The sequence below is a fragment of the Scylla paramamosain genome, chromosome 3 (assembly GCF_035594125.1).
Source record: "Scylla paramamosain isolate STU-SP2022 chromosome 3, ASM3559412v1, whole genome shotgun sequence".
In the NCBI taxonomy this organism is placed as follows: domain Eukaryota; kingdom Metazoa; phylum Arthropoda; class Malacostraca; order Decapoda; family Portunidae; genus Scylla; species Scylla paramamosain.
The window spans coordinates 37,795,522-37,823,474 of NC_087153.1; the positions used below are offsets into that span (position 1 = coordinate 37,795,522).

Sequence of the window (27,953 nt, forward strand, 5' to 3'; positions counted from 1 at the left end):
GAGTGAGTCTGTATGTAATTGCCTAGTTGATGATGAAATTGATATATCTATGTATATTCCAGAGTTATATTCTCTTAAAAGCAGTCATGTATGACCCCTCAGAAAACGGGTCAATGTGATTTTAGCACGGCGTCCTTGCAATTATATTAGGCCAAGGCTAGACAGCCTTGCCCATGACCTTCCCCATCTTAGTGGTGGCCATTATTCTCACTTCAGCTGTGAAGCGGCGTGCACGGCGAGACGGACCAGAGGACAGGAGTTCTTTAGAGGGTAAAGAGCAGAGAGAGAGATAGATAGATAGATAGAGAGAGAGAGAGAGAGAGAGAGAGAGAGAGAGAGAGAGAGAGAGAGAGAGAGAGAGAGAGAGAGAGAGAGAGAGAGAGAGAGAGAGAGAGAGAGAGAGAGAGAGCAACTTTTACCTAACATTATCGTATCCACATTTTGCAGTGAAATTTCCAAAACCTAAACCAGCACATGTCATATCCCACCCCAGCCTCCCTCAACACGCCCTGGCCTGGCAATACATAACACCTGTGGCGCTATAAATACCGGGGCAGCGCGCCGCTCCCCACTCTTAGCAACACCTGCACTGGTGAGTATGTCACGAGGGTCGCCGGTCAGCACCGCAGCTCAAGTGCAGAACTGGTTTGAAAAATATGTTCATGAAGTAGTCTGGTTTCATTCTTATAGGTACAAAAAGTGTGACATGCTTTCTTTCATATATATATATATATATATATATATATATATATATATATATATATATATATATATATATATATATATATATATATATATATATATATATATATATATATATATATATATATATATATATATATATATATATATATATATATATATATATATATATATATATATATATATATATATATATATATATATATCTTTTTATGCGAGTATCTGCGGGAATTTTTCTTGAAATGTTGTTGTGGAAAAAGGAATGAAAATTATATTAAAAAAATGCAATACTTGTTAAGGAAGCGGAGTCCCTCAGTCAGCTACATCAGAAACCTTCGTGGCAATTTCTTTACACAAGACCGTAACCATTTCATGAAAACTTGTAAAAAATCACAACGCACTCACTTCCTTCACTTATCAGTACCTTAATTCAAATAACAAAATTAAGTAAAATCTTAAAAAAAAAAAAAAAAAGGCTGGACGCAAAGTTTGAGCACAAAACATCAACGCAACACCCTCGACGCATGACTTTATTTCCTGAATATCATGAGGTTATTCAGCCAGACGAGGCTGCGGTGTCTGCATGAGTGCCGCAGCGGTGACGCCAAGTGTGCCTCGTACTACATACACACGACAAGTATGACCACAGTACTGGGGAGGCGATTGTTGCCGACGCGACTGTGCACTGGCTGACGGAACCATGCCACTCCACACCTCTCACTTCACCTGGCTAGAGTTGTCTGGCAATTAGATGGTGAAAGAAAAAAAAATAAGAATAAAAAAAAATAAATAAATAAATAAATAAAATAAATAAATAAAAAAAACTAGGTCGTGGCTTAAAAGGCACACCTCCTTGAATCAAAGCCAAGCGTGCGACAAAAGATATATAAAAAAAATCTACTAGGAATTCAGAGACGCAGTAAGTACCAACCATAGTATCTATTTAACTCGTCATTCTTATTCCCTCGATGCAGGCACGATGAACGCTGTGGTGGATGCCGTAGTGGTGATGATGGTGGTGGTGATGACCGGTGCGCCTGTGTCTTCATCCCCGCGGCAGGGACACCACCAACACCTCCCTCGGAATACCCACTGGACATTCAACCTCACCACGGTCAGTGCTCAGCCATTGCCCTTCCACATCTTGAAATAAGTAAATGAATCAAGCACTTGATCACCGCGAGCCACTTAAGAGCGCAAAAAGACAGGAGCTGCTACGTGTGGGCTTACTGGCTTGTTGCAGCTTCTCTTATGTTCTTTTGCATGCTCTCAGTGACGCTTGATGAGGGTTTGTACAAAAGATGAATATCAGATTTTCTTAACCCAATCTGTATGCTACTCCCCCCTCTTGTCCCTCCCCCACGCAGCCCGAAATCGTCCAGGGGATGGGGTACCCAGCGGAGGTACACCACGTGACTACCAGCGATGGCTACCTGCTGGAGCTGCACCGCATTCCTCATGGCGCTGCGGGGCCCTCGGAAGGTCGCCTGCCCGTCTTACTGCAACACGGCATCCTGGGGTCCTCCGCCGACTGGGTCCTGAACACCGCGGACCAGGCGCTTGGTGGGTGGTGCGAAAGAACAAGTGAAGTGCACAGTGCAGCAGGGATACAGGAGGGAGAGGGATATAGGTAGCAGTTTTAGAAGAGCACTGACCAAGGAAATAAAGCTGGAAAATAGCAAGTGATGCAATATTGTAGCGACACACACACACACACACACACACACGATAAAGGCCAGTATCCTGAAACACTTCAGCGCAGCACCTCCACAACATCTGAAAGGCTCTAGTTGAAGTTATACAGGTTTTTAAGTGTTTTTACGGTTCTAGTGAAAGACCAACAAAATTTTTACATTATGAAAAGGAGGAAGTCTTGAGGACTCGGCTAATCATCTCTGTGGCCTAAAAAAAAAAAAAAGAAAAAAAAAGTCGTGGTGAGAGAGCAAAGCGAGTCTGAATATAGGCCATAGGCATATTTATACTCGTATATGTGTATTATGAAGGAAACTCCCACGTTTTCTTTCACCTTTCCATATGTTCATAAAAAATCGATTCAAGCCTGTATCAAACAATTTCCTCTCACGTATATCATCCTTGACACATTAACAGCCTTGGGTGATCGTGACCTGCGCCCCACATCTTATGACATGAACACACATTAAATTTCCCCTCTATTCTTTCATCCACGAAGCCTTCCTCCTTGCGGATGCGGGTTACGACGTCTGGCTCAGCAACACTCGGGGAAACACCTACTGTCGCCGCCACCAGGACCTCTCCCCCGACCAACAGGCCTTCTGGAGCTTCAGGTATGCCGGGGAAACGAAGGAGGGAGGGAATGAAGGAGGGAAAAGGAGGAATTCTTGGTATTGATTCAAGATTTTGTTCAGTTGTCCTTTTCCGTTTTCTTCTTTTCTTTCTTCTTTCCTTCTTTATTTCTTTTTTACATTCTTTCTTCTTCTTCCTTAATTCTTGCTAGTAGTAGTAGTGGTAGTAGTAGTAGTAGTAGTAGTAGTAGTAGCTAGATATGGACAGAATATTCATTTTCGTATTTGAACGTGCGAATATTCTCAACGTTTTCAGAATTCGCGTTTGCATTCGCGGTTGCATAATTTTTTTTTGGGGGGGGGAGGAGACGGCGAGTAAATAAATACCTTCCCAAAACTAATAAAAATTATCAACCAAGTATCACTCGAAAAAAAAAAAAAAAAAAATAAGACAGTCGTTCCATCTCTGGTAGTAACTTGTTGGTCGTAGTTACTCACACTGTTGTTGCTGTTATTGTTGTTTGAGATGCATAAGCCGTGGTAGCAGATATCAAATTACCAAGACAACAGTAGTGGTCAGAAGAGTCACCCTAACCAAACTCCCACCTTAAAAGACTCACACCCACCCCCATTAAGATTGAAAGAATTACACCCTCCCCATTAAGATTAAACAATTCACATTTCCCTTGACTTCCGCCGCAAGCAAGAAGTACAGCAGGATATGACCGTCACACAAGTTCCTACCTACGGCCTGTATTTTGAAACGCTATGCCCTCTCACCACGACTATTTTCAAAGGCCATAAAGGTGATTAGCCGATTTCTCTAGAGTGTTTCCCCCCGTTAATAAAGTAGAAGTCTTGTTAATCTACCACGAGAACCATAAAAATAACTCTTAAAATCTGTGGAAGTTCAAGCAGAGCCTTTTTTAATGCATGAAGTGGAGGTGCGGCGTGGAAGTGTTTCAGAATATTGCCCGATCTTCTGCAGCTGGGACGAGATGGCTTACTATGATCTGCCAGCCAGCATCGACTACATCCTGGAGGTGACGGGCGCCGCTGACCTACACTATGTGGGCTACAGCATGGGCACCACTATCTTCTTCGCTATGATGAGTGAGAGGCCAGAGTACAACGAGAAAGTAAGGCTCTGATGTTTTGTTTTGGTTCGATTTCTTAAACGCTTCAGTCCCATCTCGACTGCATTGAACAGGTTATAGTGGAAGTTAATGGGGTTCTCAAGGGAGTTTTCATGATGCTAGCGATAGTTTAACAAGGATTCTACTCTGCTAATATGAAAAGCACCCATGAAAACCTAACCTAACATTTCTGTAGCCTTTGAAAATAGTCCTAACGAGATCCCGGAGCAAGCATTTAAGAACATGGGTTATTTTTATCTCTCCTTTCGTTTCCTGCGCTGGGGCTCTACCTTCGCTACACACACTGCGCATTATCACACCAACAAACATTTATACTCTACCTGACAACTAACCCAGCGTCAGATAATGGTAGAGGATACGTTAAGATTATATAAAGAATAAATAGAAGTCCATGGCGTCACTATATTTCCAGCGACAAAAATAAAAAAAAGGGAAGGAAAAAAATAATACGAAGAGTGAACGTAAGAGAGAAAAAACAAGAATTGAAAAAAAGGTGGGAAAAAAAGACCATGCTTGATTCCTTTCTTTTTTAACCCTAAAGAACAAATATGATAATAATAATAATTACAAAGGAATGGGGGGAAAAAAATAATCCAGGAAATACCAACGAGTATAGTAAACTATCTCGAAGTGAGTCAGAACAGTTCACGTTATCTCGCCCTTCACGTGACCCTGATGGGGAACACGACAAGAATAAACAGGAAATTACGTTACTTTGAACTTATTCATGGCAGTGGTTGGGCTGTTGGGAAAGACTAGATGAGGCAAGTGGGTGCGGGGTGTGTGTTTGTCTTGTTGACTTGGTTTGGTGGTGAATGGGAGCCAAGGCGTGTTTATCTATACGTAGAAGAGAAGAGTTAGTGCTGCACATGTATATAGCAGACTCATTATTACGGTAACTGACATAAACTTCGATCACATTGACTTCTTGTGGAGAGAGAGAGAGAGAGAGAGAGAGAGAGAGAGAGAGAGAGAGAGAGAGAGAGAGAGAGAGAGAGAGAGAGAGAGAGAGAGAGAGAGAGAGAGAGACAGACAGTAAGACAAACAAACATACAGATAAACAAACGAACTGATAAGCAGAAACAGAGACAGAGACATACAGATCATTTTTTTTCCTATTAGCAACAGAGGTGACCACTCAAGCGTTTAAAGAAAAAAAAAGAAAGTAAAGAAATAACAAGAAAATAATTATATGAAGAGGTATATAAAAAAAAAATCAGTAAATAATCTAGATATTGAAGTTAAAAGTGGAAGATAAGAGTAAACAACAACAACAACAACAACAACAACAACAACAACAACAACAACAACAACAACAGCAACAACAACATCAACAACAACAACAACAACAACAACAGCAACAATAATAATGATAATAAGCCAAGATATATGCAAGCGTTACAACTATTATCAGAAATCAAGGAATTTTTTTTTTGTCTGTCTGGCCAGATTTTTTTTTTTTCCTTGTTCGTTTGCCTTTATCTTTTTATTGACTTTGGCATGATTCAAGTTGAGGATATGTTTTTTCCCTTCCTCTATTTTTTTTTTTCTTTTACGCTCAAACAAGGAAATGTTGTCATACGAATATTACCTACTTATGAGAGAATTTTACCTCTAGGTTTTATTCATTTAATCATACTTATTATATCCGGTAACATCTTTCTTCTTATTATTATTAAAGTTACTATCACCATCATCATCATCATCATCATAATCATCATAATCATCAATATTGTCAAAATTTTCTTGCGCTTTAACGGAGATCGCAATATCATTTATTTATTTTTTTACACTACTTGAGAAACGAGACGTGAACAACAGTACATTATAAGACAGTCATCCTCGGGCAAGGCGGTGGTGGTGGTGGTGGTGGTGGTGGTGGACGCTTATAATGAACTCCAACGTATAGTCACAGGCAATGATCGAGTAACACGCCACGCTCTCTTCCACTGGCGCAGGTCGAGTACCACGCCATGCTTACTTCCACTGTTTACCGTTTCTCTTTCCATCGCAAAGCCCACATTCTGAAGACTTCTCCGCCGCACCTCTACGATTTCAAAAGATTCTAGTTAAAGCTACACAGATTTCTAAGACCTTTTTCTTTTTACGGTCTTAATGAGGAAAATAAATAGAAAAGATAGATAAAAGTAAAGAGATACAAATGAAAAAAAAACAGTAATGTAAAGGAAAAATAATAATCACGTTTTTTTTTTTCTAGGACGGGATAAGATAGAAGCGTATTGGAAGAATGGCGGTGAGGGAGGGAGGGGAAGAAGGGAAGCTGGTAATAAAGGGAAAGTGAGAGGGGAACGTGTCCACGGTCACCCACCTTATGGTTCACTATAACAGAATCTTAGCGAGGTGAGCAAACTTGTGTACTGGCAACAATACTAATGGGCGGTATGCGTGTGTGTGTGTGTGTGTGTGTGTGTGTGTGTGTGTGTGTGTGTGTGTGTGTGTGTGTATGTGTGTGTGTGTGTGTGTGTGTGTGTGTGTGTGTGTGTGTGTGTGTGTGTGTGGAGAGAGAGAGAGAGAGAGAGAGAGAGAGAGAGAGAGAGAGAGAGAGAGAGAGAGAGAGAGAGAGAGAGAGAGAGAGAGAGAGAGAGAGAGACGAATTACAAGAATAATGAAAAGAACAAAAAAAAAAAAAATAAATAAATAAAAAAAATAAATAAAAAATATGTGGAAAGACTAGAAGAGATGATAGAGGCGAAAGCTGAATTAAACGAAAGGATGAATAATTACAGATACGGAGATACAAGAGTGTAGATCAGGCTTTTTATATTATGAGTAGTTGAATGCAAGCAAACACACCACTGATGTGTCCCCGTGTTCCCAAGGTGAGGGTGATGGCTGCCCTCGCCCCGGTCGCCTTCGTGGATCACATTAAGTCCCCCCTCAGAGAACTGGCGCCCTACAGCAACGATATTGATGTACGTATAGTGTGTGTGTGTGTGTGTGTGTATAAATGCAAAAGTACCTAATCCTTGCTAATTTTGTTGCTTGTAAATTATTGTTTTCCGTCTTCATCCTCATAATTTCTTAATAGTTACAGCAATAATGTTCAGTGCAACACCTTCCATTGGCGAAGACCTTAACCCCCACCATTCAGACAAAATCAAAATGAATTTTTTTGCTCTTTTTATTTATTCGTATGAGTTTATTATTCAAGATCATAAATAAATATATTGATTAGTAAATTTAAAATTTACATATAATAATAATCGTGATCCGACTGCATACGTAGACTTATACAAAAATGTCAATTAACATTTCGTACTTACTTCCCCCCGTATTTAAGAGTATAATATCATTCAGTCTTGAGTATTCTAATCTTCTGTCAATCTCCTTACAAAACCTGGCAACTCAGATTTTCACCAGATCTGAGGACAAGAACTTGAATTAAAACACTAAACACAGTGGAAGTGGAGACTGGGAGTTTGCTTGCCCATTGACCACGACCGCGCCACACCCACAGACAGTCCTCACACTGCTGGGCGTGGGCGAGCTTCTCCCCGGCACAACAGTGATGGACTACCTAGCCGAGAACTTCTGCGATGCTGATATTCCTTTGGTAGATGTGTGCTATAACATATTCTTCCTCATCGTTGGACCTGACACATCAGAGCTCAATAAGGTGAGGTTGCTGCGCGGCGGTGGCGGCGAATCGAAGCGCGCGGATTTAATTTGCTATTATTTTCGTTAATCCTGTTCATTTCACTCATCTTGTCTCACTTTTACGTCTTTTCTTTCATATATATATATATATATATATATATATATATATATATATATATATATATATATATATATATATATATATATATATAGATAGATAGATAGATAGATAGATAGATAGATAGATAGATAGATAGATAGATAAATAGATAGATAAAGATAGATAGATAGATAGATTGATAGATAGATAGATAGATAGATACAAGAAGTGCTCAGAATCTTTCCTGATGCATTTACTTGATCGTCTCAGGTACAGCTATTGCAGTAATGTCAGTGCTCCACCGTAAGTTATCACGCTTTCTTCCTTCATATTGCCTCGTGCGTTTTCTTTGACTCGCTCCTCTACGGGGGTCTGCACAAACTTCCCCCTTGCAGCTCACTGGTCGTCAGGGGGCTTTGAAGGAATGACTAACATATTAACAGTTGCTTGTCTTCACTGTTGCAAATGATGGTACTCGCAATGGTTAAGAATTATAAAAAAAAACATTGTCTATTTCCGTCATTAATCAATTCAAAAGTCTATCTCTCTCTCCCTCGTCAATGTCTCCCACAGGATTACATGACCTCCATCGTGTCTCATACACCAGCTGGTACATCGGTGCACACCGCGAACCATTATGGACAGGAGGTGCTCTCTGGTGAGGTTTGTGTGTGTGTGTGTGTGTGTGTGTTAATTACTGGGCCTTGGTGAACTCACGTCAGTAAACATCTTTGGTATAAAATTGCTGATATGACCATGAACTGCTTTATAGGTAACTTCATAAAGTATGACTACGGTCTCTTGGGCAACCTGAACCACTACGGGCAGCAGACACCCCCACACTACGACCTGGCCAAGGTGACGACGCCGGTCGGCCTCTTCCACAGTGACAACGACTGGCTGGCTGCCCCCGAGGTAATTACAAATGCTTGTGTGTCTGTTCATCCGTCTGTTTCTCACCCCTTATTAGTCTACATATCCATGAGGTTCTCACTTTTCTTTACCTTCATGACTGCGAGTTTTGCTGGAAATATCAGTGTAGGGCTGATGGTCATTGCGGGGGATTTTCAAGAAGGGTAATTACGATGCGCGGAAGAAATAAGATAACGCATTAAAATGTTACAGAATGGTGAAACGTAGAGCTAAAATAGTGGCACCTGCTGATTGTGTTCACTTAGTTATGAGTGTTGCGGTTCTTTCTTTCTTGTATCTCATAATGCAAGGACCGGGAGTACAAAGGCCCAAATACGAGTATGATATTGGGGCCTACCGCTGTCCTGTTCAAAGGCTTGATCTCCCGCTGAAGGTCTCTCATGGCTAATTTATCTCTCCTTAAGATTAGTCATATGTTCAGTGTTTCCACAAGGAGCACAAAGGGTACATTACAGCAACATGCAATATGGCGAACTGGAAATTTATAGAAGAAAACAACTCACTGCTGTTATGCCACAGTGTGATTTAAAATTGTGTGAAAAAAAAGCAACCTAGCACTTTTTTTCTTTTTATTGTTCGTGTTATCATTTAACAAATTGAGTTACTCTTTGGAAATACGTGCAGGACGCTTCTTGATTTAGATAACTATAAATTCATCTACAATTATTCACAGTAAACTAAGATTGCAACAATCGCTCTCCTTAAGATCGCCATCGCTTAACCATCCTTGAAAATTGGTTGTTTATCATACGAAACATCGAAAGAGGTCTGAGAAGCTGTAACAGTTTAGCAATTAGTGCGAACCATCACCAAGACAACCTGTATTTCTTAAGCACGCTGCCAAGTTAATTTTCACTCCGTCGATGTGATTCTAAACTGCCGGATATTCCCACTCGAGACTCAAGGATCTCACTTCACATCCCACCTTCCCCCTCCCCAGGACGTGGCCAGGCTCCAGCAGCTGCTGCCCAACGTGGTGTTCAGTCACCGCGTGGACTTCCATGATTTTAACCACGCTGACTTTGTATGGTAAGTGTATGTGTGTGTGTGTGTGATGAAAGTTTGTGGTTTCTAGAGGTTAACGGGATCAAGTGCTTAGTATAATGATGATGATGATGATGGTGATGTCCCTCTATACCAGACTGTCGTTCCCCTTACAGAGAATACTGCTCCCGTATTCGTAGCGTATTGTAAGGGATAGCTAAGGAGCACGGAGAGGGAACTTGACAACCTAGTCCTCTGTAATTTCATTATTCCCCTCCACTCCCACCACCACCACCACCACAACAACAACAACAACAGCAACAATAATAATAATAATAATAATAATAATAATAATAATAATAATAATAATAATAATATGACACCAGTAACAACAAAAGAACTACAAATTTTCAAAGCGGGAATAGTTACCAAGAGAAAACTAACCGTTCACAAACAAGAAATGATGTCATGATCGAACTTTTCCTTTTCCTCTCTCTCTCTCTTACTCAAACTACACAGGTCGGATCAAACACAGTGCACTGGATAGAAATGTAGCATCACCACCCACGCCTGTACTCACCCTCCCTACTGGTGTCTTGCAGGGCCGTCCACGCCAGGCAATACGTGCACCGCTACGTGTTAGAGCTGCTGGCCCAGTACTGACCCAGATGCACCACGCCCTGAGCACCCTTCCCTCACGCGTACCTAGATTGTGCTAATACGTGATACTTTAATGCAAAGACAGTAGCTGCGGCAAAAAAAAAAAAAAAAAAAAAAAAAAAAAAAAAAAAATGAGTGTGGTTCTTTACAGCAGTGAAGCAGCTATGGTGTTTGTCATGTCATGTAACCTACTGCACTAGTACATTGTTATAATATGTATATAGTATAGTGCTATTCATCCACTGTTTGGGAATAAAAGGCAAAGGTGAATAAATAAAAGGAACTTGCTAGTCAGAAAATAGCATTGAAGACTTCAGTATGAGGAAAAGTCAGAAACACGCAAATGAAGCAGATGAATCAATGAGGCGGCGAGTCGAAGAACACCCAGCACAAGGCCAGTCATGGTGTGGCTGTCCTGCCGGACAACCCACTGCTCGTACTGCTTATTTAGATCGATGTTTTCCTGGTATAGATGAGCCACGCAGTGTATTTGAATATAACATTAAACGTTGTGTTGATATTATTAGGGGTGGTTTTTATCACTGCAAACCAAGATATATTGAAGTCAGGGAATACAGAGGCCATCAAACTTGGTGGCGAGAAAGGATATGTTGAGTTCCACATTTCTATACATGGAAGTATGAAAGCAGGACACGCTTTTATGTGATTTCCCATTCCCTCTCAGGGAAAGCGTCCACCTTGACACTTCAACCAAGCTTGCAATGAGAAACCATTCGCTCTGCTTTTGAGGATAATAATTTCACATTTTTGTAGTTATATAAATATTCAGTTGTACATAAACATTATGCTTAAAATATATACCAGTAATATAGAGTAAATAGTAGTTTTGTTTCATAAAAATTAAATTTAAAAAATCAGGAGCTAAACAATTATACAATGGTGTAGATGCTTTGTGACACCTATTAAACACAACTAAAACCAGAGAATGTGCTTCTCATCATGTTTACAAACTGAGTTTTGGTGAAAGAATCAGACACCAAACCTTCACTCAGCCTGCTAGAGCTCAGCCACAATAAGTTTCTGTCTTCTATCAAATACTTCATATAAAAGTAGAAAACAAGCTAAAAATATGTTACTGTTATTGAGTTCCAGTTCATTTCCACAACATGGATGTTTCTGCAAGTTACAACTTAAGAATTAGACCTTAAATATGTAAATATGTATTCCCAAAATCTATGTGGATTCTGAGATACTTCTTTGCTCTGTAAGAAACACTAAACTATCATCTTCAAACTTCAAACAGGTACAAAAGAATGTAGCTGTAATTTGGATATGGCTAATAATGCCTCCAAGAACAGTAAAAGACTAAGTACTGTAAAGGATAGCATAACTTGTCATGATGCAGTGTCCTTACTTTTCACACTACCTAATCCTACCAATCTTGTCTGATGAAGTGCTGGAAGATAACACAATTGAGTCGAGCCAAATGAAAGGTTTATCACATCAAATATGACTACCATAAAAAATGGGACCAAGAAAAGAGAGCACTAGAGTGGACTCCTCCCCACTCACTTTTCCTTAAAGGCAAGAAGTCCACATTTCTGCTATAGTCCAGAAATTAATGAGAAAGACAACGACATGTGATGAGACTCATAATAAGAAAAGCATAGAACAATGAGAATAGTAAAAAATCCAGCCTTTACTAAATAAGCAAGATGGATGTACATACACTTGAAATTCATCATACAAGACTGATCCTCCATTAAAAATCCAAGGTGAGACTTTTCAATCCTATACAAGAGTGTATCAGTTTCTGCAGCAACAAATATCTCAATGCAGTGTGACTTTTAAACAAAGTACTTAATGTTGAACCCCTTTACTAAGACAAGTGGACAATGTATGTGGCAATGAATAGAAGTGTCAAACTGCTAGCACATGGCAGTCAGTTAAGTGTGGGAAACTAAGGGAGACTGACAGACAGAAGTGATCACAGTCTGACATCCCATAGGAGAAAGTTGCCATGGTACATTTCTTTCCATCTTCAGACTGGCAACTAAACAAAAGGATTGGAATGATGGAACTGAAATGGAGCCACACAAATATCAGGTTGCTTGTCTGTGAGGCAGAGTGAGATGGACTACCTCTCAAATATTGTACAGGGTGCATCCAGTGCTGCACCTTAAGACTATACAGGTGATGAAGAGCTACTTGTGCCATTGTAGTAAAGGGATTAACAAAGATGCAATACATAGACTTGGTAATTCATGGACAGCAAAGTTTCATCCTCAATCTTGATGTTTGCTCCTCCTGGCATTATGGCACAAGACAACATTCCTAGGAGCCACAACTGCAACTTCCAAACCAGTAACTCCACATTCATTTAAAGTTAATCCTACAAATAATAGCACCACTGTGTATATGAGTAGTTAGTAAGTTTACGAATACTATGTGTCTGAAGTACAGCCTACCACACTAAACTTATACTAAATGTGTGGAAATCAGGTGCAAGAAAATCAAGCATATGAAAACAAATAGGTAACTGGTATATGTGAGGTAAGACTAAAAAGATTTAAATATATTATCGTCAAATCAAAATGACTAAAGTTAACTTTTCATTGCATCAGCAACAAAGAAGTCGCTCTGCTTGGCAACATAATTTGCACTACGACAGAAGCTGGAAGGCAATAATGATGAAATATATAGAAGTAAATGTACATGCAGAGAAAATATGATTCACAGATAAATATATAAACAAAAAAACAGTTGGAGAAGTCAAGAAATATGTACATATGAAGTGATATTCAAATGGTGAAAATAAACAGAAAACAAGAAATCTTCAGGGCATGAAAAAAATCTCCCATAAGTGAGGCTGCCTGGGAACCTAATGTGTGGTTGCAGTCACCTTACTTCTTCTTGGAATAGAACTTGGTGTTAAGGAGATGCAGTAATAAATTTACATTCACCTTCACCTTGGAAAACATCTTCTTCACGCTCATGCCCTCATACTGCAGCTGGAGCAGTTCCTGAAAGAAAGTTTAAACATATCATCCTGGTCATCTCATAATAACAAAAATTGTGACATAGTCTAAAATTATATATTAAACCAACCAGGAAACAACCCATCTTACAGAATATCCTGACATCTAAAGGCCAATCTATTAGGTTTCATAAAAAAAAACTGAACCAATAAAGATGAACACCTACCTGACTGCAAAATTTATTGTAAGATTAAAGACATCAACAGTACTCCCTGTAGTTAAGTAACCACTTGCACCTTCACCGACGATTCTTGCACAACTTGCCTGAAGGATCTATTGATTCATATTCTTTGTAACAGTAATAAACACTTCCCTCACCTGAATGTCAATCTCCACATTCTCCATTGTGACACCCATCAGCTTGGCCTGGATGTGGAACACTCCTGTGGTGGCCAGCGGAGTAATTTCAAACAGGAGGTTCTTCTGCTGACTTTCAGGTAGGTCCTCCACCTCCAGCAGTACACCTTTCTCCATGAGTCTGGCAGCAGTGTACCTCAAGGCCTGCTTGTTGCGGTTCTTGCTTCCATGCAGGTTCTGATGCACATTTCTAAGAGAGAGCATTTATTGTTTTCGGCTGAGCTACCTTATAGTTAATCTATACCACACACTAGAGTTCAGCTAGTAAAGTTTTTGCATGAAAATATGAATATTAAAATATCCTCCTACTCTTTTCTACAATAAAGTGATGTATGATATAAATGCTAAAGGGCATATAAATAAATCAACCTAATCAATTAAAGTAAAACAATGTACTGGACACTTACTTGTTCCTTGCAGCAATGTTTGAAAGGCAGGTCTTGAGGTAGGTCTGGTAGGACTGCAGCTGATCCTTGTAGAATGTCTCTTTTTCTTCCAGTTGGTTGGATGTCATCAGTAACCTCTGGAGTTCCTGTCAGGGCAATAGCTGAACATCAAGCATGCTTCTTCACATACAACAGGTCTTCTACACTGGTCAGTAATTCATGAAGCAGAGACACATGCACAGAGTAAACAATAACAGATTGAAAATTGGAGGCAAGTCAACTGCTGTTTAATGTTTGCAGGTAATACAACAGTGGATGCATACAGCATGGGGCTAACTCCCCTGAGATGTTATTCTTATTACACAAATGGAGATGAATAAAATAATAAAAGAAATAATAATGATATTCACAACAACAGAAGTAGCTCTTGTGACAAGCAAAACAAAGGCAGGCCACCTACCATCTTCCTGGATATCCGGTGTTGGCGCTGGTTCACAATGTTTGCAGCAATGGCGTTCAGGAGGCTCTGATAATTGTCAGCACGTGAGGCCAGCCCCTGGTTCTCCAGGCGCCGCAGGTTGTGACTCAGCCGAGTCTTCACTTCATGCAGACTCACTCTGTCAGTGGCACAAATGTATTCTTATGAGTATTCCTAATAACCTTGGATAGGATTCTACAGTGCATGAGTGTCTTTTTGCATGTTGCAAAAGGTAACTAAATGTGAACATATCCATATTCTTAACATGAGAAGGAGGTTGGCAATGAGCTCAAGCATACACGTACATGACCCTGCACATGAAAACACGTAAGCACGCATGCATGCATGCACACGCACACACACACACACAACTTGAGTCAACAGTTAAGAAGGTGACATGAGTGGTAGTCTTTATGAGTGTCTAAATGTTTTTGGCCAATATGGAAAAAGTAAATTCCCTACTTGACACTGTTCATATACACAATACCAATTTGCCAAGTTTATCTAATGATTAATCTTTCAAGAGAGGTAACAAGGAAAGAAGGCACTAGACTATTAATGTTAATCAGTCAGGAATGCTTTTAAAACACCTTATGAACAAAGTAGTTATTGATGGTGACAAAAAAAATATGACAATCTCTAAGAGGGTGAACCTGCAATCTGCAGGCTAACATCACAATGGAGATGATACCTAAGAAACATGGTAACATAGATTCATCTTCGAATTATTTAATTGCAACATTTTGAGTGTTATCAGTAAAAAGTACATGCAAAGGTCACTGATGTGTTTTGATATTACAACTATATTGCAAGAATTATCATGAATTTACAACTGAATCCAACATGATACAAGAAACAGTCTTTTCTCTTCCTAGTATGATGTTTTCAGCTCTATCAATAATTATCTAAAGCTGGTAAAGATTCAGGGTGTAAAAGATCTGGAATCCTTGATTGCATTTTCTCCATGGTTCTGATGGAAAGTTGTGCTGCACATCTGTTTACTGCTTTCTGGATTATGATTATTACATGGTTTCCTTACTGCTCAAGTTTTTTTTGCCATGGCTCCGGAAGATTAAAAATTGACTTACCTAGTCTCAGCGAGGAAAGATGGAGAGCGATTGAGTGCTGTGTGGTTCAGCTTAGCCTGGTGCTCCTGCTGTGCCCTCGTCAGTACAATGGCCCGGTACTTCTCCTCATCAGGGCTACGTGTTGGACCAGCCACCAACTCCCCAATGACATTCCCTTCCACACAGCGTATGACATCCACCAGCAGCTGTTTGGTCCTGGCGACACAACATGGAAGGAATTTATACTATATGAAATGACCTGCCTGAAATACCAATAAAATGCCTCTCCCCTAAAAAAAAATCTTCCATTTTTCTTTTTACTATTGTCTTAATTCCATCTTCATGTTATTCATGAGATTATCTACATCTTCTGATGATCTTGACTGCTTTAGTATGATTTTGATTAATTTTGGTTTTCATGTGTTATTCAACTGTCAATCAACTACCAGCAGATGATGAACAATTGAACAGACTCTGTGGCAATCACCACAATAAACATTTGACTGGATGAGTATGCTAATTACTGCACTACAGAACCAATAAAATAGGTGTGGGTTAACAGTAACATGAAGTAAAATGCATACTAACAAATGGTAAGATGCTGTACAAACGTGTGCATCAATGAAAAAATAAAACAAATAAATAAATATCATTGGAAACACCAGACAAGAATTATAAAGGCATAATCTAACCATAAGGGATGCAACGGAGCCAATATTTACCCAAACCAAACCAAACTAAATTGAGAGCAATTTGAGCCACAAATCAATGCCTTGTACCTGTTGAAGAGCTTGTTGCCATCCTTGGGGTCCTTGTCCTCAGCAGTCTGGCTCATGTCAAATTTACTGGTGAGGGCCAAACACACCTCCATCCTCCCCTGTGTTCCTGTGCCAGACTCTGCAAGTTTGAAGAAGCTCCACTTTGATATAGACATTAGCACAAGGGACTAAGCACCTATACTTAGAAAGCTTAGCATCAGACATGAATATTAATGATTCTCACTGACCACACATAATCAGTCTTCTCCAACTGAAGTGTTGAGGCTAAATTAAGAGGACAACTACTACTAGCATCAAACATTTTTGCTAAGTTATTCTCTTTTCAATTAATCTTATTTGAAAATTTCATAAGCATCACAATAATGGCATACATAAGCTCTAATGGTCATAATAAAGCAGCCTCCATTAAAAGTATATTCTAAGACTATAGGTACAATGCAATCATATGAGAAATTAATTCAGACATACAGTTTCAGAGGTAGTGTTATGAAAGGAATAGGGAAAACAGCTATACAATATAAAATGGCAGTTTTGAAAAGCCTGGGTCTTTGTACATGAGCACTGAGCAGTGGGATGCCTCAGGACTCACCAATGGCCTCCCCTATCAGTGTCTGCACAGACGGCCGCTCCCCCAGCTCGGCCAGCACCTGGTGGAGGGAGTCCCCATTGTCTGGTGCCAGAATTTCTTTGTAGTCCAGCAGCAACTGGTGTGTCTCACAAATTTCCTGAAAAACAGCATAAGACTCCATTAACTTGTCTTTCTTGAGATGCAGATCTTGCTAGTGTTTGCTAAAAAAAACATGGATAATTGGTGGTAAAAACTGAGAATGCAAGCACCAAAAAGATAATTTGACAATACAAAGAGAAAACATAATCACAAATTTCTGCAATGAACAAAAATATAAATTGAACACATCTTAAGCCAGCAATTCACCTGCACAGTGATGTAGATGGTAGGCTTGACGATGAGTGTTGCCTCAGAGTACTGGGTTACATTGTACACCACCTCAGGCTCCTCCACTTCACAGCACCGCCGGAAGAAATCTTTGAACTTCTCATGGCACTCCACAATGAAGGGGTTGAGGCACTTGAGATGGGATGCCTCATCCCCAAAGCCTGTAGAGAAGGAGGGATGAGAGTCATTTTCTTTCAGATCTGTTGTCAATGATACTTATTACAGATGTCAAGCCATGTCATAAAGTCCATGATCCCATTGTGGATACACACCCTTCTTTGAAGCAGCAAACTGTAGAATTTTGGCAATGCTAGCAAGATTGCGCCTCTGATTGTTGTTCAGCTTTTCATCGGGAGAGACAGTCACAATGTCAAAGGCATCAGGTGCCACAATGGCCGAGTTAATGTAGCGGTAGTACACCAAGTTGCCCACCACCTGAAATGTGACAGAAGTGAAGGATTACATAAATTAGTTTGAATTTAATTTTTTATCAAAATATAATTATCTAACTATATACCAGTCTGGCACATGGGTAGGCCAGACAAAGCACTACATCCTCTCACACACATAAATTAATTATATTCTCCAAGTTTTGTAATTCTAATGTGATATGCAGTGGCAGCATCACAACCACAGAGATTTTATCAAAGGTGTGAGGTTGCAATACCATCAAAGTATTAATGGCACCAATACTCAGGTGGGGATTTGTTTTAAACCTGAAAAACTATTATCCCACTCATATGGTACCTACACATCAGCCTCTAAAGGGATGAGAGAAATAAATAAATAAATAAATAAATAAATAAATAAATAAATAAATAAATAAGTAAATAAATAAATAAATAAAATAAATAAATAAATAAAATGTAAAGTAAAAAACAAGCAATAAAACAACAAAACTAGATAAAATGAAAATACAAATTAAAATGAAATAAAATAAAATAATCAAATAAATAATTATAATAACAACATAATTATATATAAAAAACCCTCACTCACACAACATTCCAAAACAATCAGCCTTACCTTGAGTATCTCCTTCTCAGGGATGTGTGGAAACCTTCTCTGCAGGGCACAGCGCATCACCCGTGCCATGTACAGCATGGCATAAGGAATCAGGTCCCTGCTGGACGTGATCTGGTCACAGAAAGCCTGTGTGACTTCTTTTAGAGTGGTGATTGCCAGGATCAGCCTCTTTTGCACCTCAGGATACTGTAAGGCCTGCTCCTGGTTGACGGAGTAAGGCAGACCGCTGTGGAGAAGCAGGACATATTTGAGGGTTTTCTTCAAGGTTTCTAGGGGGTCCTAAATTGTATCAGTTAATGCTCATCCTTACATAATTAATCACCATTACTCCACTTCAGCCTGTCTCTACACCTTACCTGGTCTGTCCCGAGTTCATCTCCAGCTGATTGACCCAAGTCTTGTAAATTTCAACTGGATTTGTATTGATTTGCATGTTGCTGTTAGTGAGAACCTGCAATCAAAGGAAAATAATTTTATATCAGTAAATACCAAACTATGAACCTGAGAGAGGAGAGAAGAGCAGAGCAGAGCAGAGCAGAGCAGAGCAGAGGAGAGGAGAGGAGAGGAGAGAGAGAGAGAGAGAGAGAGAGAGAGAGAGAGAGAGAGAGAGAGAGAGAGAGAGAGAGAGAGAGAGAGAGAGCGAGAGCGAGCCTACTGAAGCCTGTACCAAACCACAAAAAAGTCACAGCCAATTCACATTACTTCTTACCTTTGATATCAATTACAACCTGCTAAGTACCATTACCATGTGAGAAACCGTGTAAGACAAATGGAATCATCTGGTACTATTAAAGGAATATCTAAAACAATATCTAAATGAATTGCAATATATGACAAATGACTGGAGGATTTACAGAGGCCTACATTCACAACTCACCTTACGTATGAGAGGTCCAAGCATATCTCTCAGGGAGACCTGCCCAGCACCTCTCCGGTTGAAGGACACGATCATCTTAACCACCAAGGGGTTGCCTGATACGATGTCACTCAGACGTAGCACCTTACACCTGCATCACATACAGGACCATAAGTTCTCTTGTTATATTATTATGCATAAATTAACTTCAGAAGTCAAGAAGCTAAGATGCATTTTTATTCAATTTTCAGGATGCATGTAGGTGTGTGGTGATATTAAAGATAATGATAAAACTGTACAAAGTACATGACTCTTAACCTGATCTCTTCTTCCAGTGCTGTCTTGAGTAACTTCAGGAGGAGAAAGTTGTCCCGGTCATTTGCACCATAATTGTAGAGAGTAAAAATGACATTTTCAATGAATTTGGTGGTCTTGCCTGGTGGTATGGCAAAGATGAGGGTAGCTAAGTAGTGGGGCTGTGTCTGCAGCAGGTAGAAGAGGTGCTGGTAGCCAAGCAGCTTTTCTCTGGACTCCTTGTTCAGGGCCTGTAGAGAAGAATAAAAAAGTATTAAAAAAAACCTGCAAGTAGTTACATGAAATATTTTCAAAATTTTAATGATCAGGAAAATCAGTTTGTTGAATATACCAGTCAAGGTACACAGTAGAATTCTAATTAAAAAGGTAGTGCAAATGATAAAATTTGTTAAGATAAATGACTGTCTTTTTAATGAGGAAGTGGCACCTAGATTAGATTTACAATCTGAAGACTAAGATTCTTGGGGAAAAAATTGAAAAAAAGAAAAATGACATTATATTCTATTTAAAAATCAAGAAAAAAAAATTTGATAAAATTGACTGGGAGGCAATGAGCAATGTGTTACAGGTATTCTGAATGCATTAAAGTTACTAAATGGAATGTAAGAATTTAAAAATAGTGTGAGGAAGTAAAGGATAGGGTGAAAGCCTCAAAATATATAGGAAAGTATATAATGTTCAATGATGTGTAATGTTACCAAGGATGCAGATGAAGAAGTGAAAACTGAGATTATTAGAGAAATACTCTTCAACATGCAGAGCAAAAAATGGACACACACACACACACACACACACACACACACACACACACACACACACACACACACACACACACACACACACACACACACACACACACACACACACACACACACACCTTTAGTCCTTTCTGAGACCTGACTGAGCCATATTTCAGTGTATCTTTGGAATTTTTCTTGCTTTTCTTTGGTTTGGCATCTGGAACATTTGGGTTCATGTTTTCCTTGTCAGCTGGGAGAACATCCTGAAACACAATGGCATAGCTGTCATTAATTCACCAGCAGCTTCTAACAGACTGTCTAAGAACCTAGAAAAAGAAATGGGAATAACAAAAATATAAATACAAGATCTGCCTTGTTTAGCATGGGAGAGGTACATGAGTTGTGGAGTGGAGCTAGAGAAACACCTTGGCCACCTGTACGAAAAAGAAGAGTGAAAGCAAAAGAATGATGAACAGATACAGGGGATCCTCGAGTTACAAGAGTTGTGTTCCTATGCCATGTTGAAAACCGATATTTGGTGTAGGTTGGAAGCAGTCTAATAATCACCTACCTTATGTTACTCACCTATGCTGATACTATAGCACTATAAAGTCATAATCTAGGACATAAAAACATAACTACTGTGCCTACTAAAAAGAGGACATATGACAAATACAAAATAATAGTATAAATCAATAAAGGGGGAACATACAGGAACAAGCACTGCCAACAACATAACTATGAAACAGTGGAAGTTGAGACTGTCATAAATTGAAGGACTCTATATACAACTTCTGGCTTCTTCACAAATCTCAGTTCCTATGGCCAAAAACCTGCCCATACTGCATGCCCTTACAGGTAAATTTACAAGTGGGCTAAACATCAGTCGTGTATCAGACCAGGGAGTTGTGAGTCACCTGCAGAGTGATGCGATTGTGTACTAGAAGACCAATCTTAACATCCAGCTCATCCACATCCCTCTCCAGCTGGTGGGTGTGACGGATTGTCTTCACCATGTCACTCTTGATCCGCTGGAAAATAAAAGAATGAATATAGTGAATTATTGAGGCCACTACCTGGAGGAGGTTCCCTGCAAGAGACATCAGTGTACACATGACTACTTCATTAGAATGCCTATGCTGGTTACTGTGTATTTGTGTGGTGAACACTATGTCCAGATCTATCAACACCACTAAGCAAATGGTGAGGATGAAGAATACATTATCAAACTCAACAGTACCTGCAACCGGAATTCTTCATCCAAATCACCCGGAGAAACATCAAGAAGGTGGATGAACTTGCGGATGACTGGCATAGGTGGATTCTCCTGGTGGGTGATGGAGCGGAGGTCCAGCCTGGCCTTGTGGGCTCTCCAGGCACGCTGGATGATGATCACTTGGTTCACCTGGTGACACCACAAGAACATGGCTGCAGTGATGGCATGAAAGCCCTTACCCTAATTATCTATATAGAAGGCCAACAATCCCACACTTTGGGGTCCTGGCAAGGGATCACACACTCTCACACATGTCACTCATACTCTTAGCTCTGTCAGCCTCCAGTGGAAAGGGCTAATCTCTGTGGCAGGGGCTAAGAATACTGCCACTGTATTCCTTGCATGTCATCAGAGGTGACAAAAAAAAAAAAAAGAGGACAGAATGAGGGGGCTAGGAGTGGGAGAAATTAGTATTTTACTCAGCCTTTTTCAGAAACTGACAAGCATAGGTGGAGACTTCTGCCGTGGCCATCCCAATGAGAGAATATGAATAAAAATAGACAAGATTAGCTATGACATTTAAAAAATGTGGTTCAGTTGTAGTCATAAAACTGATATCAAACATGTAAAGTAAGTTGTAATATTTCAAAGATGTATGTGCAGGAGAACAATGGCAATAGAAAAAAAAAAATAAATAAATAAAATAAATAAATAAATAAATAAACCAAGGAAATAACTATACACATGGACATAATAACACATGAGTGTTTTAATGTGAAAGAATATTACAATGGTTAAACAGTTTATGAGTATTGGAGGGAAAACGTCACCAGTGAGGCTCTGACCATACAATTTTAAGATGCATGAACAGGAAAAGATAGACATTTTTATGTCCTTGAGGGGAATCCCCAGAAAAGGTCAAGGCATCAAAAATAGACAGACAGGTAGATAGTACACAACATACCATTATATCTGTTACCAATAAAAGCATGTGATGATAAACACTGATTCAATGTCACGCAGATTATGCTCACATTTCACTGGAAGACATTATTTATCATTCATCACACTTCAAATGAGGGATGTTAATAGGCTTGAGAGAGAGAGAGAGAGAGAGAGAGAGAGAGAGAGAGAGAGAGAGAGAGAGAGAGAGAGAGAGAGAGAGAGAGAGAAGAGAGAGAGAGAGAGAGAGAGAGAGAGAGAGAGAGAGAGAGAGAGAGAGAGAGAGAGAGAGAGAGAGAGAGAGAGAGAGAGAGAGAGAGAGAGAGAGAGAGAGAGACTAGAGTCTCTCTCTCTCTCTCTCTCTCAAAAATTATTGTACTTTTGCAGTAGCATAAGCACCACAATGACTGCAAAATATCAGCCTTGTCTCAAGCACACAGATGATGTGGGCACCAGAGCAGTGTAGTACACTCACATGGTTGCAGAAGTGGGTGTGGAGGCGCCTCAGTCTCCTGCGGTGGAGCCAAGCTTTCACTGCCCTTTGCAGCTTTATCACATAGGGCTCACTCAGCCTCAGAGCCTGGCGGTAGTGTGTGTATGTGCGTCGAGCCTGGACCATTTTCCACCATGCCTGAGGTAAAGGAAGCTATTAGCACACCCAAGCATGCTTTTTATTTTTTTTGTGAGCAAATATTATTTTTAAAACAAATAATACATTCTTGGACTCAAAATTATACAGAGAAGAGGACCAATATGATAAATGGAATACAGATAAACTATTGCTTGATCAATGTACAAGTGTTCAAGGTTACTGATCAAAGAAAACTGAGACAAGCAGAAGTATGAAGAAGTGAGACCGTCTAGCAAGCATTAGGAGATGCTCTTCTATACCTGGATGGTAACTGCAGCCTTCTGCCTCCTGTACAGCCTGCGTCTGGTGAGCCAACCCCGCGCCCTCGCCTGCAGCCTCACCACCAAGTGGTCCAACTGGTCAGGCACAACACCGTATGTGACATTATTCATTGTGGGAATAAAACGAACAATAACTTTCAATTACAGTACTGTGGTTTACAATGCCATAAACAACACTGGTTTCCACTTCATGTTCATCACAGTTTAATAATTCACTTACATGATGATGTATACACAATAGTGATAAATAAATAAATAAATAAATAAATAAATAAATAAATAATAATCACTGGTTTCCACTTCATATTCATCTGAGTTTAATAATTCACTTATATGAGATTTATTTACGATAGTGATAAATACATAAATAAAGAATTGATTAAAGTAAAAAAACATGAATATTAGAATCAAGAATGCTGTGAATTACAAACTCCATTAAGGAGTGTCAGGTTTACCTGTTTGCTGTGAGCCTCCTGGTGTGCTGCCTTGGACACTGCCTCCTCCAAGTCACCCAGTGTCACAAAGCAGCTCTTCTTGGGACTTGCAACTTCCTTTGGCTGCTCCCACTGGTAGTCACCATGATGCAGATCAAGGTACACCTGCATGGAAGAAGGAAGGGTTCTGCACTCAGTGAGAGAAGTGGTGGATATAAACTACTGCATGCCACACTTTTCTGTAAGGCAGGTATATAAGAAACAGACGAATAATTGCAAGATATATATATATATATATATATATATATATATATATATATATATATATATATATATATATATATATATATATATATATATATATATATATATATATATATATAAAGGTGTAAACCACTTATTTGTTCATATGAAAATACTTTTTTCAGTACTTTCCATTTCCTGCATAAGCAAGATAACATGTAAGAAAAATGAATATGAGAGTAATACTCTTGAAATTGGCAAGTTAGTTTTAAAGATAAGTGAATAGTCTCCTTGCCTGAGTTTTAAGAAGAGGTAAACAAGAAAACAATATTTCTGAGTAATTAAATATCAAGTAAAATGGTCTCTATTTTTTTGTTTGTGTAAGGTACTGAAGCATTCAAGCAATTTAATGTCTCTATGCAGGATTCCCTGAAAACTGGAAATGGTGGTGAATGTAATTAAAACTAAGTGTTTCATTGTATTTCTTTCCCTGTAGTTTGACCATGAAATTTGCTTGTTTCAAGAACCTAAATGGTGTGTAACTGATATTTAGTTTTCTATAAATGCATTCTCCAAATGTGCTTAGAAAAATGCCATGAAATCAGCAATGGTAAAAAAAACAGTTTCTAGATTCAACATTCAAAATATAAATATATATGCAAATATTAATCTGCATGCATGCACACACAACACATAGGAATAAGGGGAAATCTCATGTGCTGTTGAAGTTCACAATAAACTAACCTTGGAACCATCATTAAGGGTATGAGGCACCCAAGGGCACTTGTTTTTATTGGCTGATTTCTTCTGAAACACTTGCTTCAGAGTATCTAGAATGCTAGGGATGGTGCTGCTCTTGATGTGGAGGTAGGACAAATCCTGAGCTCTGCAGCAAAATAATACAGTGAGTAAACCACAAATATACATAATCTCCAGGCAAAAAAAAAAAGTAACTTTCTGTGAAGGATAACCAAACAACTGTGGCATTAAGTAGCAGTCAGGATGGAGCTTCAGTGAGGCAATGAGAGCATATACTGGCTTGCTCATGAAGATGGAAAAGATGAGAATGAATAGGTTAAGTGTATTAAATATTTTGAATAAGAATATAAAGTGCCAGTGGGTATGCCAATGAATACATGGGATGAAACTTTTTTGAGGAAGGACCTATAATGCAAAATAACTTACAGACGAGTGAGGCTTGGCAAGCTGCCATTATGGAACAAAGACCGACTCATGTAATGAAACATGGCTTTCACATTTCATGATGATGATGATGATGATGATAGCTATATGATTATGCCACTTTTGTATAAAATCAAGGTAATCAAGTACTACAAATTGACTGTACCTGGCAAGACATGACCCAGAATAGATGATGTATACAAATGACATAAGAAACAGAAAACTCATTGCCCACCTGAGGATGGACACAACAGTCTTGTCATTGGCTGAGGCAAGAGATCCATTGAGAGCAGCCAGCAATCCAGCTGCCCGCCCAGCCTCCTCTGCATGCCTCTCCACTGCCTCCACCACCTCCACGATGTCCTCCAGCCACAGCTCTGCTGCATTGCTCCCCATCATCTCACTCTTAGCACTCCTCAACAGCTATGTGGCAAGACATCATGCCAGAAAGTTAAGGAGCCATTCCTTAATCTAAGGTACACCATGGATTACATGCTAAAGAGTTTGGATCACAGACAACCAAAGACAAATGATAATGATTCACTTTACATAAGTATTCAAGCAAGTACTTCTGGTAAGTCCAATGCAACAAAAAGGCATTGCTGCCTTACTAAGGCCCTAGCCTCATGGGTACTACTGCCCTGTGACTGCAGCAGTGCACACATGAAGCATTTTCCACTGTGCAATGGGAAAAATGCAAAGCAGCGTGTGGCAGACTCCAGTGACTCAGGCACGAGTGAGAGAAGCACCGGTATCACAGAAAGCAAGGATGGCACAGCCTGAAATTTTCCCTAGCATCTAAGTTAAACTTCATGATCCTTAACAGTCTATTGTCTAAAATAAGCTGGCCAGTCACTGTCCAATAAGAGTGAGCCATAGCACCACTGCTTCCCTACCTTCAACAATTGGAAGTGATGAAGGGCATCCTTGGGAGCCACAGAGCCAAGCTGAAGGGACGAGTGCTGGAGGGCAATGAGGGTGTCTTCTGAGCCGCCACTGCTCACTGCTGTGTTAACTGCTGCTATAGCCCTCACCTCTGTCATGTGACATAAGTATTAGTATTGTTAATGAAGTAATGAGAATTAAGTCAAATGATACAGTCACATGCTGCAAATAATTGGCATATGTATGTATGTATGTATATATATATATATATATATATATATATATATATATATATATATATATATATATATATATATATATATATATATATATATATATAAACACATCTGATGCCTTCTCCTAAAAGGATGGCTGTGATAAGATTGTGAAGTGACAGGATGCCAATATAATTGTGATTTCTTTTCTCTCTCCCTAATGCCTCTCTCTCACATCTGATGCATTCTCCTAAAGGGATGGCTGTGATAAGGTTCTGAAGAGCAGCAGGATGACAGTCTCAAAAGAAGACAGATGGAAAGACACTGGAACAATTCTTTCATTGAATGAACTGTCCCTTATACTTATGTGTATGTACCAGGAAAAGTAATTTTGTGGTGCACTGGAAACCATATTTGGTTTGTAAAAAGCATTTATATATATATATATATATATATATATATATATATATATATATATATATATATATATATATATATATATATATATATATATATATATATATATATATATATATATATATATATATATAAATTTTTTATGTAAGAGGGACACAGGATGAATGTATGCCAATGTTCCATTATATACTGAAGGAAAACTATGATGATCTCTCAACTTTGTGCATAAAATAAAAATATACAGCTTTCCTGAAGTGTACTTTCAGATACCATTAACATACAAAAGATGTTATTAATAAGTAAAAAAAATTAAATAAATACAGCAAATACAAATGCAAATAAAATAAATAAATAAATTTGACTCTTTGGAATATCTCATACAAATGTTTGAAGGGAGAGAGAAGAAATCACAATTATATTGGCATCCTGTCACTTAAGACTTACTTTCTGAGGCTTTGCTGAAATCAGGAATTGAACATTATGAATATGATATGCAATAACATTGTGTCATATTATTTCTTTAATGTTGATCTGTTCTGTATTTTGAGAGAGAGAGAGAGAGAGAGAGAGAGAGAGAGAGAGAGAGAGAGAGAGAGAGAGAGAGAGAGAGAGAGAGAGAGAGAGAGAGAGAGAGAGAGAGAGAGAGAGAGAGAGAGAGAGAGAGAGAGAGAGAGAGAGAGAGAGAGAGAGAGAGAGAGAGAGAGAGAGAGAGAGAGAGAGAGAGAGAGAGAGAGAGAGAGAGAGAGAGAGAGAGAGAGAGAGAGAGAGAGAGAGAGAGAGAGAGAGAGAGAGAGAGAGAGAGAGAGAGAGAGAGAGAGATATGGCAAGACTTGAAGACTCACTGTTATTGTCCTCCTGCACCTTGAGGTTCACTTCATCAACCAGCTGCTGGAGCTCCACATAAGTAAGGAAAGGGCAAGGGTCACTGGAGGACACTTTGGCCTGCTGGACTCTGTTCATGGCTGTGAAATACTCCTGCAGATTGCTTTCGTCCAGGCCCTGGGAAGACAGCCAAAACTTTTGTTCTCTCCCTTTTACTCTTCTTAATAAGATATATTTTCCTTTTTTAAACTTGTGGTGCATCACTAATCCCTGAACCACTCCTAAACTTACACCCGTGATTTGTTTCAA

The 27,953-nt window shown here is 39.2% G+C and overlaps 2 protein-coding genes across 5 annotated transcripts in view; one reads left to right on the plus strand and one right to left on the minus strand.

The window, feature by feature from the left end:
• The first annotated feature begins 1,495 nt into the window (after positions 1-1,495).
• Positions 1,496-12,383, plus strand: LOC135095087 (lipase 3-like). Its single transcript, XM_063995789.1, has 10 exons — positions 1,496-1,816; positions 2,070-2,265; positions 2,894-3,008; positions 3,955-4,105; positions 6,964-7,056; positions 7,602-7,760; positions 8,415-8,499; positions 8,614-8,756; positions 9,715-9,803; positions 10,361-12,383. The coding sequence occupies exons 1-10, from the start codon at positions 1,682-1,684 to the stop codon at positions 10,419-10,421; spliced, it is 1,227 nt and encodes a 408-aa protein (XP_063851859.1). The 5' UTR covers positions 1,496-1,681; the 3' UTR covers positions 10,422-12,383.
• LOC135095063 (ras GTPase-activating-like protein IQGAP3) overlaps positions 11,184-27,953 on the minus strand; it is a 30,763-nt gene continuing 13,993 nt past the window's right edge. For all 4 annotated transcript variants that reach the window (XM_063995742.1, XM_063995732.1, XM_063995752.1 and 1 more), the window contains 23 exons: positions 27,665-27,821; positions 26,202-26,341; positions 25,541-25,728; positions 24,868-25,009; positions 23,902-24,045; positions 23,426-23,521; positions 23,010-23,165; positions 21,617-21,781; positions 21,294-21,407; positions 20,514-20,639; positions 19,640-19,866; positions 19,343-19,472; positions 18,822-18,916; positions 18,466-18,691; positions 17,712-17,874; positions 17,419-17,600; positions 17,074-17,209; positions 16,485-16,602; positions 15,727-15,921; positions 14,621-14,777; positions 14,182-14,306; positions 13,736-13,964; positions 11,184-13,402 (listed from right to left, as the gene is read on the minus strand). In XM_063995742.1, coding sequence (XP_063851812.1) covers positions 13,283-13,402; positions 13,736-13,964; positions 14,182-14,306; positions 14,621-14,777; positions 15,727-15,921; positions 16,485-16,602; positions 17,074-17,209; positions 17,419-17,600; positions 17,712-17,874; positions 18,466-18,691; positions 18,822-18,916; positions 19,343-19,472; positions 19,640-19,866; positions 20,514-20,639; positions 21,294-21,407; positions 21,617-21,781; positions 23,010-23,165; positions 23,426-23,521; positions 23,902-24,045; positions 24,868-25,009; positions 25,541-25,728; positions 26,202-26,341; positions 27,665-27,821 — 3,531 coding nt within the window. In that variant the 3' untranslated portion in view covers positions 11,184-13,282. The remainder of the gene's footprint in view (positions 13,403-13,735; positions 13,965-14,181; positions 14,307-14,620; positions 14,778-15,726; positions 15,922-16,484; positions 16,603-17,073; positions 17,210-17,418; positions 17,601-17,711; positions 17,875-18,465; positions 18,692-18,821; positions 18,917-19,342; positions 19,473-19,639; positions 19,867-20,513; positions 20,640-21,293; positions 21,408-21,616; positions 21,782-23,009; positions 23,166-23,425; positions 23,522-23,901; positions 24,046-24,867; positions 25,010-25,540; positions 25,729-26,201; positions 26,342-27,664; positions 27,822-27,953) is intronic.